At 39.8% G+C, this 16,663-nt stretch overlaps 1 protein-coding gene across 11 annotated transcripts in view; it reads right to left on the bottom strand.

Annotated features, from left to right (window-relative positions):
* The window catches only part of agrn (agrin), a 390,673-nt gene that overhangs the window by 17,926 nt on the left and 356,084 nt on the right, over positions 1 to 16,663 (bottom strand). For 7 of the 11 annotated variants that reach the window (XM_088331544.1, XM_088331552.1, XM_088331545.1 and 4 more), the window contains 4 exons: positions 5,961 to 6,077; positions 3,367 to 3,550; positions 1,629 to 1,719; positions 1,017 to 1,040 (listed from right to left, as the gene is read on the bottom strand). In XM_088331544.1, the coding sequence (XP_088187670.1) occupies positions 1,017 to 1,040; positions 1,629 to 1,719; positions 3,367 to 3,550; positions 5,961 to 6,077 (416 nt within the window). The remainder of the gene's footprint in view (positions 1 to 1,016; positions 1,041 to 1,628; positions 1,720 to 3,366; positions 3,551 to 5,960; positions 6,078 to 16,663) is intronic. The other 4 variants (XM_088331546.1, XM_088331549.1, XM_088331550.1 and 1 more) reach the window with 1 other exon arrangement.

Below are 16,663 nucleotides of genomic sequence, written 5' to 3'. Positions count from 1 at the left end.
GTCACAGCAGCAGGGAATCATCAACAGATATGATTCGTCATTGAAGTAATGGGCCTGGAGCCAAATGGAGTTCTGTTTTTCCACGCGGAGCGAGAGAGTGTAGCGCCATTAACCCGAGCTGAACGTTTGACTCCGAGCCCTCGCCGAGCACTTAATGGCTTTGGGTGAGAAACGCATTCGCTGTGATTGCAAAATCAAATCAAGCTGAATTGATCCTCACACCCACAGAGCACGTTTTCTTTGACTCCAATTCATTGCGGTTCTTTGCTAAATGCGACATCCGTTAAACTTTTGACTCAGTCTTAGTTACAAGAGCCACTGAGCAGCCCACACCCCCAGCTCCTGTTAAACCAGATTGATGTCTGTGGGCACACACTGCAGGAGCTCCCAACCGAGGGAAGGCCACAGGGGTTCTTTGCGATTAACATGTTGCCGCCTCCATCCATGGCTGTCGGTGGAATGAATCATTCTTCACAAAACAAAGATAGAAAATCCGGTCTGATCCGAGTAATCGGTTTGTTAAATGGGGCTAACTTACCAGGCTAATGATCAGTAATAATTTACTGTATGAGCAGCAGAAACAAGGTCGGTCCATCTTCCTTCCTTCATATATTCTAGTTTTTATCATTGTGTGCAAAAACACGTGGAGGTTTTTGTGTGCGTGTGAACCATGCATAAATATTCCACATTTCCAATACAGCAATTCATATTCTCTGGGGTATGGACACAATGCTTATCATGCACACATTCATGCTTCTCTTCCGCAATGGGCAAAGATGAGAACACAAAAATGATTTGACGACGCTGCAAAATGCCCTGAAATATGGAGTTGAAATTGGACAAATGCAATCTGATGATTATAATCTACATGTAAATGAAAATATAAATGATAACTGTATCTTTTTTCTTCACTCTGTAAGTATGTTATTTACACAAAAAATGGGTTTTTAATCTGCTGTTAGTTGAACTTAGTTTGAAGCTGGGCAATCTCCCCAATAGACATATGGTCTACTTACTCTGGGATCTCATTGGTCAGTTGGCTTTGGTGAAAGAGGAAAGACAGTGAGGGACATTTAATGTGGGAACAGACACACAAAGACAGAAGAGGTCAAGACCAATACTGTACAAAACAAGCAAGACAGAGACAATGTGAGCACATTTTAAGAGATTACTTGGTTTGTGGGGTTTGTGTTGACAAAGCTATCAAGCCGTTTGCTCTTTGTTCAGACATTGTTTTGTATCTTCACTCAGGCAAACTTCGGGAGTAATACAAATGTCAAGAGTCTTGCGGGACACAACCTTTTGTTTTATTCTTGAATAACACCTCCTCCAAAAAGCTCTATTCTGTTGGTGTCATCTGCTTTCTCTTTGTAAAATGTCAGAAATTGCTAACTCGAGGCAGCACTTTGGTTATTGAATGTCTTGGCAATTAGTGAAATTGTGTTAAAAGACAGCCTATTAGCAGGCTGCTAGTCCCCTTGAAGCATGTGAGCTGATGATATCATCAAGCTTGTCATCACAGCTTAGCAAGGGAGAAGCGAGAACCATAGACGAAGGGTTTATTTGCTTGATACAAGAGCAACGAGGAGGGAATTGGAGAATCTGTCCGGTCTTGTCTCATTTCTTACCTCTTTGTGACAGCATTGTGGTATTCGATGAACGTCCTCCCGTCAAAGGCGATGGCCTCGGTCTCTGTCCCAGCGGACTTCTCATAAATGGCTAAGAAGGAGGGGAAAGATGGAAGCAGTGGGTGAGTGTGACCTCACACCGATCAATATGAGGGAAGATACAGCCATCAGGGCCGACATGGGAGTGCTGGCTCATTTCTAATTAACGTAAAAGGGACAGACGGCCATGTGTGCAAGGTTAATGGCAGAAGCTGCAATTTTTTTGTAAGCTACATTAAGCAAAAAGTTCACTCCAAATTGTCAAGAGAGAAAATGAGAAAACTTGTTTAGTAAACTGACACTTCATTCACTTTGTCCTTTCCCTACGTGTTAATTTTGTTCGAGATTAGAGAATGTTCATGCTGGCTGGTCAGGATTAACTTCTTGTGATACTTATACTGCTTTATTACTACTATGTTTGAATAAATCTGCTCATTTAAAGGAACTAAAGTTTAAAATAATTACATTGCGCATTAAACTCGATATAAGACCCTCACGCATCATTCAGCTTTTTTCGTGTACATTTAGGATTGTCCAAAAATATCAAGCATGAGAGGCCACTTCTACATTTTTTAGTAAATTAAAAAGGTAAAATATTGTCGTACTCGTTCAAAAATGGCAAACACTCTTTTGCCAAAAACATATCAATTAAAATGACAATAGTAAGGGTGACCACTATAATAATAGTAACAGTGATAATAATACTGGGGCAGCACGGCAGCGCAGTGGTAAGCGGATACCTAGCCACTCCTTTGCACATCTGTTCTCCTCTGCACTATCGTACTCCAGTGTTATTGTTATTGTATACTGACTTGTTTACCTGACTGCCCATTTTGCACATCTGGTTAGCTGCTCCTCTTGCACTCTTTGCACTACTGTATAATACTATACATAGCTATAATTATTCAGTATATTTTTAGTACTTCAATACTCCAACTCAATACAACATTTTATTTATATCTGTACAATCAAGGAAACTGTGCGGGTCAGATGTATTGACATTTCGTTCTGTATACACGTGTACAAGAATGACAATAAAGTATATCTGAATCTGAATGTGCGGCAGAGTTCTGAGGTCATGAGATCGGACCTTCCTGTGCGGAGTTTGCATGTTCTCCCCGTGCTTACGTGGGTTTTCTACGGGAACTCCGGTTTCTCCCACATTCCAAAAACATCCATGTCAGATTAATTGGCTGGTCCAAATTGTCCCTAGGTGTGAATGAGCGGGTGAGTTGTCTATCTTTGTGTGTCCTGCGACCGGCTGGCAACCAGTTCAGGATGTCCCCAGCCCACTGCCTGAAGACAGCTGGGATGGGCTCCAGCACCCCCGCGACCCTACTGAGGATAAGCGGTGCAGATAATGTATGGATAAAGAATAATACTATTTTTACACTGGGATGTTTTATTACCACTTTTTCCTGTCTCATGTGCAGTGTAAGATGGTTGATATTAATATGATATAATTGATGATATAATTTTCCTTTATTTTTTTGCATTTGTAAGCCATTATTTGAATCAAATTGATCAGATATGGAATAAGTGATACATTGTGAAACATCAACAAACCAATTAATGTATTTGCCCTTTAAACTTATGTATTACAATTATAGCTTGCAATACTTTGGTCTAACGTGTTCCATGTTAAATCACTATCCATAATAACCGCAAGTTTGATTAAGTTTGATCAAACGTTACTTACTGTTCTGACAGTGGCCCCCGGAATATCCACTGAGGCATACGCACTCATAAGTGTCCAGCTGGGCGTTGCAGCGCCCCCCATTGTGGCAAGGTTCCCGAGAACAGGCGTGCTCCTGGAACATGGCCAAATTTTGGGAACGCAGGGCATTCTCTTCTCCGAGAATGGACGTGCCCATCAAGATGATCTAGTGCCAAGATGCAATCAGGTCGGTCAGAAAGTGCAGAGTAAAATTGAGTTTTCAGCAATCTTTGTGCTTGATACACAAATATATGCTCAACTTAAATCATATGCATTAGCAAAGGACATACTTACATCTACAGTAATGTTGGCATTAGATGTTAATGCAACTCGAAGTACTCGTGAAACCCGACAAAACACTGAACTCAGCTAATTTTCTACACAATTGACTTCTCTCTAGTGGTCACATAAGACAAATGCCGCAGTTAGCTTATGATTTTCTCTAAAGTGTCAAGGGAAGCTTTGTACAAGGCAACTTATGACAAGTGTATGCAAACAGTCATATCCTTCCTTTGTTCTTTGGGCTATTTTTGTCATTTTTCTGGAAACTGAGGCAAGAGAGATTGAACAATATTTATAGAAAAAAAGGAACAGAATATCGCAGCTGGAAGATCTAAGTGAAGCCAATAAGGAAGGGGACTTCAAAATGTGCCGTCTATTATTGTGTTTTACATAAAGATCCAAATGAAGAATGTAACTTTTGGTCAAATAAAAAGTGTGAAAATAATAATTCATGTTTTAATGAAAATAACGTAAAAATAGATGACAATTAGACAGTGGAGTGAGGCCAAAACAATGTAGAATTACATTCAGTCGAACGTTACAGTATATGCTTCCGACATGCAATATTCTTGATGAAAAAAACAAAAGGAAGTGGAGCTTTTATTTGGCAAGGTTAAAGATAATAATCATAGTACTATTTTGTTGGAAGCGCAGCAGAATGCGCGTTCACGCGAGGGGGGGAGGATTTTATATACGGTGTGCATTACCGTTTGATTACGTTCACAAAAAAAAAAAAACGGAATGGTTTAAGTTGTATTACATTCCCAACAAATGCAAGACAAAGTGGTTTTGGTTATATGTTCGCCATTACATTCCCTAAAAGTGATATAAAAGTGAGATAAAACGAGGTAAAAGTGGTTGTAGTAGCGAGGGGATGCAAATCTCGGCAGGGATGTATTTCTCGGCCTAACACCGGGCTGTAGAAATCATAAGCGCTCAAGACACAGTCCCGTGAAGATCAAGATTTCAAGCTATGGCACCGAAGAAGCCAATATGTTATTATTGTAATAGTTTTTCATTTTTATTTTATTATCTTGTTATGAAATGAAAAGAAATGTCAAGAAATAAAAATGGATTAAGACGAGGTCACTACGGTGACGGGGATCTATTTTCACCCCTTGACGTCTCGAGCACAACTGACGTGTGCTCGGCAAATCGCGCTGTATATACGCGGAGAAAGGCGTTTGACCGTCACACGCGTAACACGCTAATTTCACGTAATAACACCGCGATACAGGCGCAGAACATGCTATTACCATGCTCCACCCACGATTACCCGCTGAAATTTCCCGTCCTACCCATGTGTAACCACGCCCTGGCCGCGACCAGAGCACGTCGTTCCGCGTCATTACCTCGTGTGCCGCCCGCGGTTAACACGTGCTCAAAGTTTTGAGCAGCTCAAAAGTTTTGAGCAGCTCAAAACTTTTTCGCGCGGCCAACCGCGTATGAATTTCCGACCGCGAGTAAAGCACTGCTGTATCTCGTCTATATGGCGGTCTCAAAGCGTCCAACAGCGCCCTACAGCGTCTGCTTCACGGCCTGAAATTTTTGGCCGCGATTCAGCCTCGATACGCCCGTGAAAGGCTGTGCACCCGTGCTCTAAAGTATTGAGCAGCGCAAAACATTTTCGCGCTGCCAACCGCGCGTGAATTTCCGACCGTGTGTTAAGCACTGCTGTATCTCGTCTGTATGGCAACCTCAAAGCGTCCAATAGCGTCCGCCTCACAGGCAGAAATTTCTGGCCGTGATTCAGCCGCAAACGGCTGTGTGACCGGCCCCTTACATGCGTTTTTACAATACTTGTAGGTCGAGAAATGAGAATTTATTTGACATAACATTGGCCTCACCTATACGGGTCTGACATCATTGTCCGCCATCATGAGGGTTATGAGTACCCAAAGCCCTCAAAAAGGCTGATCAAAATAATGAGAAATAAAATGGTGTGTTTCAGTCACTTTTGAGTCTTTGTATCTAGGATTCTTCCTTGTGCTTTTTAGCACTCATTTTCATTTTCATTACAGCATAAAGCGAAATCTAGTGGTCAAAATATACACACTGTCTCTTTAAAATGAAAGATGGTATGTATTTCGATGATGTGAAAGCCAAGTTTGCCATAGTGTAGAAGACAGCTATCATGTATTTTTTTCTCGTAGATTTTTTTGATACGTAAATGGTGCAGTTTACACAAGGAGTTTTAACTTTGGATTTGTATTTTATTTTAGTGGGCAAGTGATGTCACTACCATCCCTCAGAAAATGAAGGGCTGTATCAAATCAAATAATTTAAAGGTTTACCTTTTGGATGGTTCCCTTGAAGCCCTCGGTAAGTGCGGCACTTCGTGCCAGTCGACTGTAGTCAGGAGCCCCGCCCACAAAAAGGGACTCTTTTAGATTAAGGTCCACATGGAGGTTCTGAAGACACAAGGCAACAAATAAGGTTCGAACTCCGACAAGAAAAAAAAAAAATCATCATATATGAAAAACAAGACAAACAACAAAAAAATACGTAAGTTTGTTTTAAAGTGTCATCTGTTATGTAATGCTTTTTCATTCAGAATTTGACCATTGACGGCAGGTATGTCCAACTTAGTTAGGCTCTGGGGCCAATCCAGACTTTCTGTTCTCAGACCGGCTGTATAAAAAAAAAAAAGGAATGTCAACTTCAAATTTTTTAGCTTTGCTTTTCAGTATTATACTTTATCATTCAGCCTGCATCATCCATCCGTGTATCCATCCATTATCTGCACCGCTTATCCTCAATAGGGTCACGGGGGTGCTAAAGCCAATCCCAGCTATCTTCGGGCAGTGGGCAAGGGGCACCCTAAATTGGTTCCCAGCCAGTCGCAGGGCACACAGAGACAGACAATTTACTCGCTTATTCACTCCTACGGACAATTTGGACTGGCCAATTAACCTGACATGCATGTTTTTGGAATGTGGGAGAAAACAAGAGTATCCGGAGGAAACCCATGCAAACACGGGGAGAACATGCAAACTCCACATGGGGAGGCTGCGGTAGCTGGACTTGAACCTTGAACCACCACACCGTGGGGCTGCGTGCTAACCACCTATCCGCCGTGCCACCTAGCCTGCAACATCCTACATATTATAGTCATATTTCACAAGGGATCTTTTCTAAACACAATACATTTACATACCTCCAACACTGCCGCTTTCCTCATTGCATTACCGATTTTCACCTATTAAAAACAGCTACCGCTTTGAAAAAAACCAAACAAAAAACAACATCCTCCAGTTTTTGAAATAAAAAAAAAAAACAACGAAAATATCTTGAATTGAGACTATCATTTTTGTCTATGACTGCTTTATTTTGTCTTTTTGCGCCTAACGATCACATAAAACTTCCATTTTGGTAAAAGTTTGTCACTTCCAGTTTAAACAAATCCCGTTTTTTATTTTACCTGCTAGAGACAAATTGCGTTTCGCGCATAACCATAGAGTAAACAACAAAATCTACTGCTTTTCAGTGCGAAAAAGTTGGCACGTATGCATTTATTCACAGACAATGGAGAAAAATATTTTCAAGTCTGGGATTGAAGGGGTTAACTGCCAAAATGTAACAGTTGAGTTAAAACTGTTTTACACATGAACCAACTCATCACTCCTTAAAAATTCAACAGTGGTTAGAGAGATAATTTGGTTTGCATGTATTTAAAAAATTCACAACTTTATATAGAAATTACCTGGGGACTCAGAAATTCACGGCAGGACGGATTCAATCATGCAACTTGCGCTGCTTGTTTTACTTGCGTGGTTTATGGACTTATACGCATTGTGTCCAGCAAGCCAGAAATAAATTTTATTCTTTCAGTTGATATTAGTAAAGGGGGAGATTAATGTAGCATACTGGCACATATGCCACATGAATAAATATATATTTCAATTAAAATGAAACATACTCCTTTTAGAGCCCAGCGAGGCTATAACCGCGCTTCCTCGCCCTCAACCCACATCAACGCAGTTGATGTAATAAAACATAATTAATTTCTATGTCTCCTGAGAGGCTGGTCAATTATCCTGGAGATGTGAGGCCTTGAAAACATGTTCAAAAGAGAATCGTCCAGCGATATGACCGTCTCTTCAAGACAATTCAAACGTCAGCAACATTAAGTAGACCGCATACCTAGAACCAGTGTTGGGAGTAACGCATTACTTTTCTTAGTCACAAGTTCAGTAACACGTTATTATTAACATTTTGTACCTCAGGTTGTTATAAAATGGTCTGTTACTCTGGCACTTTTTAAAAGCAGATCATGAATCACAATGTAATTTATTCTTTGATGGTTTCCTCTTCGCAAGTTTAAGAAGGATGGGCGTTTTTATAACTACCTACCAAATACAACGAAATAAAGTTACACTGGCGCTGTCTAAAGCACAGAGTGCGAGACCACGTAATTTCTCCCGACTGATATTCTGATATTCTTCCTACCATATATACGCACATCTTGTCACGGTTGCCATGGCGCCCAATTGGCCCGCCCGTGTTTCGCCAGCTGCGACTCGCTAAAAGATTGGCTTTCCGTCTATGTAAGGGCCCAGTCACACAGCCGTTTGCGTCTGTATCGCGGGTAAAATTTTGCGTTTTTTTTTTCCCCGTGGTTGCCCGCGGTAGAAAATGCGCAAAATTGGCTAACCCGCTGTTTATCCGTGGTATGCCCGCAAAACAGACGCCGGCGACTGTTCCGCTTCCTCATCGCGTCAGTTCCATGTCCTTTCCGCGTGTGGACAACGGGTATAAAAGCTGCCGAGCCGGGCTGTAGAAATCATAACCGCTCAAGACACAGTCCCGTGAAGATCAATATTTCAAGCTATGGCACCGAAGAAGAAACCAATATGTTATTATTGTAATAGTTTTTCATTTTTATTTTATTATCTTGTTATGAAATGAAAAGAAATGTCAAGAAATAAAAATGGATTAAGACGAGGTCACTACGGTGACGGGGATCCATGTTCACCCCTTGACGTCTCGAGCACAACTGACGTGTGCTCGGCAAATCGCGCTGTATATACGCGGAGAAAGGCGTTTGACCGTCACACGTGTTACACACGCTAATTCACGTGATAACACCGCGATCCAGGCGCAGAACAAACGTGGAATGACCGTGCTCCACCTGCGATTACCCGCTAAAATTTCGGGAACACACACGAAATAGTGTTTTTCAGTCGCGTCCAACACTGTCTTATACAGTATACTATGTGAGTAGAATACTGTAAACTGAAGGGGGGCACTGAAGGACAACACCACCGAATTCAAATCTGAATGAAATGTTGATTGTAGGTGCTCACAAATGGGAAAACTCTTCTGCATATTGATTCAAATATGACTATGACGACTATGCTCTCTAACCGTTTATTGTCAGTGGAATACTAATTGCCAGAGGAGAAACACAGAGGTAATTGCTGGAAAAACGAAGAGACCGGCCAACTAGAGGGGCTTTGTGATGGCGAGTCTGCTTTTATTTTGGCAGGGAATTTGGAGTGCAGGAGGCAGAGATGCTTGGCTAAAGCTGAGATTGTGTTGTCGCATCCAACAGAGAGCGATCGGCAGCTTAGGCCAAGGTGGCTGGACCCAGATGTGAGTGAATTCGCTCTGCCTGGCCAATTTTGTCCTGTACTGCGGGACCGCAACCCTGCCAAGCTTCGAATTTTGTCACACAATGAAAATGCTACACCTGCACACATACAAAGCGGCTGCAGCCACGGCTGGAAAAATAGGAAATCAGTGATTCATCATCTGTGTAAAAATTGTTTCAGTTTTTTTGTGAAATCGCATTACATGATATACCTGATAAAAATGAGCATACCGTTTTCTATAAATCCATACAATGGTAATTAATCAAACATTTTTCTTTGCAGGATAAAATAAACTCATGGCAAATCCCGAAGCATTCATTAGCGCAGTGTTTCTCAACTTCTGGGTTTGGGACCCAAAAGTGGGTCGCAGATCCATTTTCAGAGGTTCATGGGCCTTCGTCTTGCCAAAATAATGCCAAAAGGCTAAGAAACTGAGAGTTGATTACACTTCTTATCTGTAGACAGCATTAAGGCCCCGCAAGTGCTAGTTGACACCCACCATTTCTACACATGTTGAGCCTGATGAAGCCCAGATCTTTTTATCGGGGTTAATGGGCGACCAGATGACTATGAATATTTGTGTAAAATATTTTAGAAGCAGGAAGCAGCCAAACAACACATATGTATGTGATATTTAATAAATAACACATTATTTAAATAATAGCATTAAGAAAATGTTCTAATTGTAATAAGGATGAAAAAATATATTCTTGTCATTATGTAATGAAAGAGCTGTAAATGTACTTTTTATTGACAATGTGCTTAAAGCAATTTATTATTTGACCTTTTTCAAATCAAGTAGTGCTTCAAGTAGCTATTTTCTTTTGTGCAGTGAATTGGGACTTGATTGATACTTGATATTAATAACTGGAAACTCACATTAACTTTCAAATATAAAACTCTTTCCCACAGCTAAATTATTTTTACTCTTTAATAACTTTAACAAAATTATTAAATACACTAAAAATAGTCATGTAAAAACAGGGGGATCTATGATCCTAAGAAAAAGAACCTTTCCAACTTTGAGTAAAATATCCGTGTTAATTTTCTCATTTTAAGCATTTTTTCTTATTTTGCTCTTTTCCTGAACACTTAGATTCATACTGCAAAATATTTTGTAAATAATCAGAGAAATACTGCAAAATGAAAAAAGAAATACTCAAAATTTACAAAACAATATATCAAACGAAATATATTGATGTATAAAATTGTAAGAACGATATTTCAAAATATTTTAAATTATATTATGATAACTAACCCCTCTGATATACGACAACCAATGAAAAAAAATGGAATGGGGGCTCTGGGGGCAGACAGGATAAACACACATTTTGTTTTGTCGGACAGTCCACTATGATCATAGAAACGAGTTAGTAAATTCTACTGACCAACTCAAGAACCAAAACCCATTTCAGGTAGTACATTAAATTCATGATTATTTCAATGTCTGTGTTCCATTATCCCACTGCAAACTATTTGAGCCGGATAAATGGGGAACAGTTCTCCATTCTATTTTGGTCTGAAAAGTTCGTTTTTTGTTTCTTGACTCATGAGTATTTAAATATCAGCCGAATAATTTGCGAGGTAGTATGACGTATTTGATATATATACTATATTTTGTGTAGTCTTCTTTTTCGCAGTCACCTTCACTACTAAAAACACTCAAGTGAGATATCAAGCAGTGAAATTGCAGCGTTTAGTTTCCTCTTGTGAGAGGAAACGATGGGCTTCATGGAGTGTTTGTAGCCTGTTGTATTTTTTTCAGGAGCATGCTGTGTGGCGGAACGGGAGTTTGTGACTTGATGCCGTATAGTTCCGTTTATAAATAAAGTGGACGACAAAATAAGTCGGCGGAACTGCTCGTCAACGACCACAAAACTCTCTTTTCACATCGTTCAATTTAATCCCGACACCTACTTGAGTCCAATTTTCGGAGTAACTAGTTAAAAAGGAATTCGTACCAGGGTAGCAATTACTTTTCTCCGCAACGGGTACTGTAACATGTTATTCATATAACTTGCAACTCAACTCTCGATAAGACATGGTGTGGTCCTCTGCTACTTTCTAAAAGCGGATCACATTCTCTACTGCAATTTAGGGCTGCAACAATGAATCAATTATTATGAGCGTTATCATCGGCAACAAATTTTAGCATTGATTTGTTGTGTCATGCAATTTATGCACCACGCAGCATGTTTATTCAATGCAAATTAGAGCGCATTGAATTTTGATAAAGGGACATGCTTGTAGTACCACTTTGGTTCAGGAGTGGGCAACTATACACTGTTTTTATATAAAAAAATGATCTTCCATACATTTGTAAGTACAGTATTTTTGTTTTTTGTTAAGCTAGGATTTTATATTGTTTTGTGTTATAAAATATTCTATTGTTATGTGTAATATTTCCCTTACATGTCCAAAATGTCATGGTTGCCGTGGTGCCCAATTGGCCCAGGCCGTGTGTGTGTGTGTGTGTGTCACGGTTGCCATGGTGCCCAATTGGCCCTGCCCGTGTAGTGCCAGCTGCGGCTCGTTGAGAGATTGACTTTCTGTTTATATAAAGCTCAGCGCTCTCTTGGTTCAGTGTCAGCCCGTCAAACAAACTTCTGCCCCACAAAACGTGGGTTCTGACTCTGTCCTTTTCTGATTTCCTGTTGATTTCTTCAGCCCGGTGTTGTTCCCGTTTATTTTTGTCCTGTTTTTTTTCGGGTTCCAGTTTTGTTTCCGTCTAATTTTGTCCTGTTCAGTATTTTCTCTAGTTTCTCCTGTTAGTTATCGATATCCTGATTTGTTGTCATTACTGTCTGTCCCTTCCTGTCCGATACCAACTCGGGCAATTGGAATCGGTCTCGTCGGTCTCTGGCTTCCTGTCCTTCCATGCCAGACCGGCTTCCTAACGTGCATTACTCCCCATTTCCCATTGTGTGAGAACATCACGCGATTGGGTCCTGTATCTGTTCTGGTTCTTATACAGAAACAATGCTACCAATGGGGAAAACATGTGCACAGAATTTAGGGTAAAAGAATGCAGAATTTTGGTCTTTTTATTCGTAAAATTATTTTTGCAATACACTATGTCTTTGGGGAGAAAAAGAAAACATCTCAGATATTAACCATAAATTGAGGAAGAAATGTTTGCCAATTTGAACATGAAAGACACAATGGATACGGAGTGTCTAAACTGTAAGTTCACAAGCTCTCAAGACTGCACAGTGCAACCAATATGAAGAATTCACTGCTTCCACAGGTTGGTATACTGTACTCGTTTTCTTCAATCAATTTTACTATGTAGCTGTTTTTAATCAATTTCAGAGGGGAGGCTTGAATGTAGGGCTGCAACCATAAATCGATAAAATTGATTATTTGAAGTGTTGGCAACGAATTTCATCATCGATTTGTTGAGACCCGTGGTTGCAGCACTCAGCACATTAATTCAGCATTGAATTTAATCCTGCGACAAATTTGTAATAGCACTTTGGTTCAGCAGGGGGCGCTTTGAGACCGTATTTTGATGCACAAGGTCACCTTGATCCCAAAAATGTATTTATATAGCAATTTCAGGCATTGAAATGCAACTCAAAGTGCTATATAAAATTAATTGCACAAAAAGATGACATACTGTATACAAAAATGCCTGCCAAGCCAGGAGTGAAGTAAACAGTTTTGAAGAGAGGCAATTTTGGTATAGAGGTTTGTTTGTGGCTTTTCATTCTGACAGAGCAGGCAAAAATAGCATCAACCATGAACTAACAAAAGGAAACAATAAACTATTTGCACATATGCGATGAAGTACTCACATTCTCCTCTGATGTTGCCTACTTTTTTTTTGCACTTTAGAACAAAAGTACATATTTGCAGGTGTATAGCATACATTTGTCTGATTCTTTTGGTTTATTGTTAGGCTATTTGACAAACACTTGTGTTTTGTATTGTTTTGTATTATAGATTATTATGTCATTTTGTGCATTATATTTCCTATCGGTCCAAAACTTCAATATTGGAATAAGGAGGAGGAAATTTAAAATGTTCAATATTTCTAATATGAAATATCCGTTAGTTGAAGCCCTACTTCTATGTGAGAATGTGAGTATTTATAGTAATCTGTAACTAGATCGTTTCTTTGACAACAAGTTCAGGTTGTCCCCTGCCCACTGCCCGAAGATGGCTGGTATGGGCTCCAGCACCCCCGTGACCCTAAAGAGGATAAGCAGCACAGAAAATGGATGGACAGATAGTTACTCTGAGAGTAAAACGCTACTTTTGGGTGTCAGTAATCTGGGGAGTAAGGCAATGCCTTTTTAAATGAAAACTCGTAACTGAATCTTATTACAGATACCCCTCGTTACTTCTTGCTAAGAAATGGTGATCACAAGCAGGTGCTCTTTCAGTTCTGGAGGCGACTGAAGCTGCGTCGGAAGAGAGAGCAATCACGAGGATGCAGGTCCAGCCCACTGGTATCGCTAGACTAACTCTCTTAAGCCACCCCTGCCGAGCCTGTATTGCAAATCCATTACCCATGAAAGCCGTGGGAAACCGCTACTATCAAGCCGGTTGTGTTTAAATTGTCAGAGGCCTGGCTCTATTCGGGGATACCTGATGTTTGCGCGTAGCTCTCCAGCCGCTCTCTAAATCGCTTTCTTACACTGTAAGGAGAAGCCTTTCAATTTTCTTGTACTTTTGTATTATGGTGATGAAGTAATTATGTGTTCTGTGTTTTTATTTGTAAATATATTGGTGTTATTTGATTGGATTTGTCAAATTTCTATGAAGGTGCAATGCTTTTTTTGCGGATTTTCATTTCCCATGGGGAGAAAACTGCAGGGTTACTGTACTATTTTTCTCTAACATGTCCCACACTGCTCAAGGCTAATGAAGACGTTTGTTGCCGCTTAAAAACAACGGCCACCGGAACTCGAGCTGCCGCTGCTTCTTTCTTCCCTCCCACCTTCACACCCCGTCCGCCCCCGCAGCAGATGGACTGAGGTGAAAGCCAAAGAGTGTTTTTATAGAGCACCCTGTCTCAGTGCAGTGAGTGTGAGTGTACAGGCTTATAAAATGACACGTTTTTTTTACAAAGCTGCCCATTGCCGACATAAATTGTTTTTTTTTCTTTTCATTGCACAAAAGAGAGGTGGGAGTGAAAGGACATCGTGAAAAGCTCAAAATGAAGCATTGGCTAAGGTGTGACTTGTCACATTACCTTGCGTGATTTCTTATATCCAGACAGCACATCATAGGGAAAAAACACAAAATAAGGAGGAATAGAGTTATTAGTAAACTGTGAAGTGTGCGGAGTGAGAAACATGCCGGAACTTGCAGAAACATGCACACATGAGGCGCTTGCATGCACACAGCCATGCCAAACATTTACCTATGTGAAATTTTATTTTGGCAACTTAAACTCGAACTCAGCGGAGCCAAACTCAATTTAACTCAGGGGACACTTGCTAAAAAAATATTTTCACGGGGGCCGGACTACCAAATAAATGGAATAAGAAATTGTGCCTTAGCTTGATGGCTGCGGGTCTTTTTGGAGGCTCACTATTAAATTAATTGATTTGACTATAAAACGATTACTGAAGTTTTTCCTTTCTCAATATTTTTTTTGTCTTTCACTCAAATTCAATCTTGCAATGTTTATCAACTGTGCATTTGTTAGAAAAACAACGATTGAATTCATTTTGACTACAAGTTATTTAATTTACGGTAATTTAACCTCGTGCATACCGGAAAGTGACAAAAATAGCATACAGACACTAAATCAAATGATAGATCTAATGATTTAAAAAGTCTTTCTGCTTTTTATTTTTTACAAACACGTTTATATTTCATAACTCACAAAAAGGAGGTAAAGTGTGAGGTTCCTGTATGCCATGGCAACTGATTGACAGATTTGATAGACTTTGTGCTCACTAGCACTTTAGTGTGTGTATTTAGGGAAAGCTTTGACGAACTTTCCTCAAGAAAGCCCTATTTTTGTGCTTCTTTAGTAAGACTTTGTATTTATTCCAGCCTTGCTTTTTATTATTTCTTTGTACTTTTATTGATTTTTTTTTTTTAGGGGGGACATTTTCCCTCCACAATTTATACAGTCTACCACCACGAATTGTTCTCCTGCACAGGGTGCCTCAATTAATGCTGGAACCCCTGTCTGCTGTAAAATAATACAACATAATACGTAAAGACCACCTTCATGGGCAATAGAACAGGTGTTGCTTCAAGGTGGCTGTAATTACCTTTTAATATGATGTCCGACACCGCCATGTGTCAGGTAACGTAGGTAAGTGAACAACAGATGTGGCCATGTAAAGCTGATGCTTACAGTCTACAGTTGAGAGAGAAAGTCCTGCAGCATACTATGCAGGGCAAACGCTGCTAAAGAATTAGCTGTTACTCCCCTTACTGTGCATAAAAAGATAAGGATACCACTATAAAATTACAAAATAAATTTGTGATAGACATTTTACATTTGAACATGTACATGTATTAGGTGTAATGTACATTACATGTAAGTGCACATGATTACAGGTACAGTAATCCCTTGTTTATCATGGGGGTTATATTCCAAAGAGAGCTCATGATAGACAAAATCCCTGATGTTGTACAAACCTTCTTTTTTTCATGTGATCAATTTAAATACTTCATTATATACTGAAATAAAAACATTTTAAAGGATCAAGCAATTGTGTAATGGGACACTATAATATTAGACAACTAGATGTCGTGGTATTGTGTAGTGCAACCAAAAATGAGTATTAAAAAGCACAAAAAAGAATGAAGACTACAGAATCTCCTCACTTAGAAAAAAAAAATGCCCAGCCTTTCACAAGTTTTCAAGGTTTCCCTTAGCAGCAAGATGGAGGACACTCAGGAGGTAGAGCGCTCGTCTTGGGCTCAAGGGATCCCAGTTCGAATCCCGGCACACCCGAATTACATGTCGAAGTGTCCTTGGGTAAGACACTGAACCCCTAATACCCCCAATAAGCAGGTTAGCGCCTTACATGGCTGCAAGGCCGCTATTGGGAAATGTGGAGCATATTGTAAAGCGCTTTGGGAAGTCATTGACTTGAAAAGCGCTATATAAAATGCAGATCATTTCATTTCATTTCATTTCATTTCATGTCAAAACCCTTTACATGAGCCTCATGTTAAGTGAAACAAACACATTTCTTGACCAAGGAGTATTTAAAAAAATGTCTTTATATGATAGTTCATGCAATATTGCTTATTATTTAAATCAATATTGGTTTATTTTAATGAAAATGATTTTCTTACAACTTGCAGGCTTTGAATAACACAACGTCCCTTTAAAAAAATGAAGGTCCTTTATAACGTTTATACAATGAACTACGTACCGTCAAATTATAATAATAGGTGGGGGCCCCTTGCCAAGTTTTTGAACC

Source organism: Urocampus carinirostris, chromosome 3 (genome assembly GCF_059441175.1).
Source record: "Urocampus carinirostris isolate Australia breed hairy pipefish chromosome 3, RoL_Ucar_1.0, whole genome shotgun sequence".
Lineage (NCBI taxonomy): Eukaryota > Metazoa > Chordata > Actinopteri > Syngnathiformes > Syngnathidae > Urocampus > Urocampus carinirostris.
This window is presented reverse-complemented; position numbering and strand designations above follow the sequence as displayed.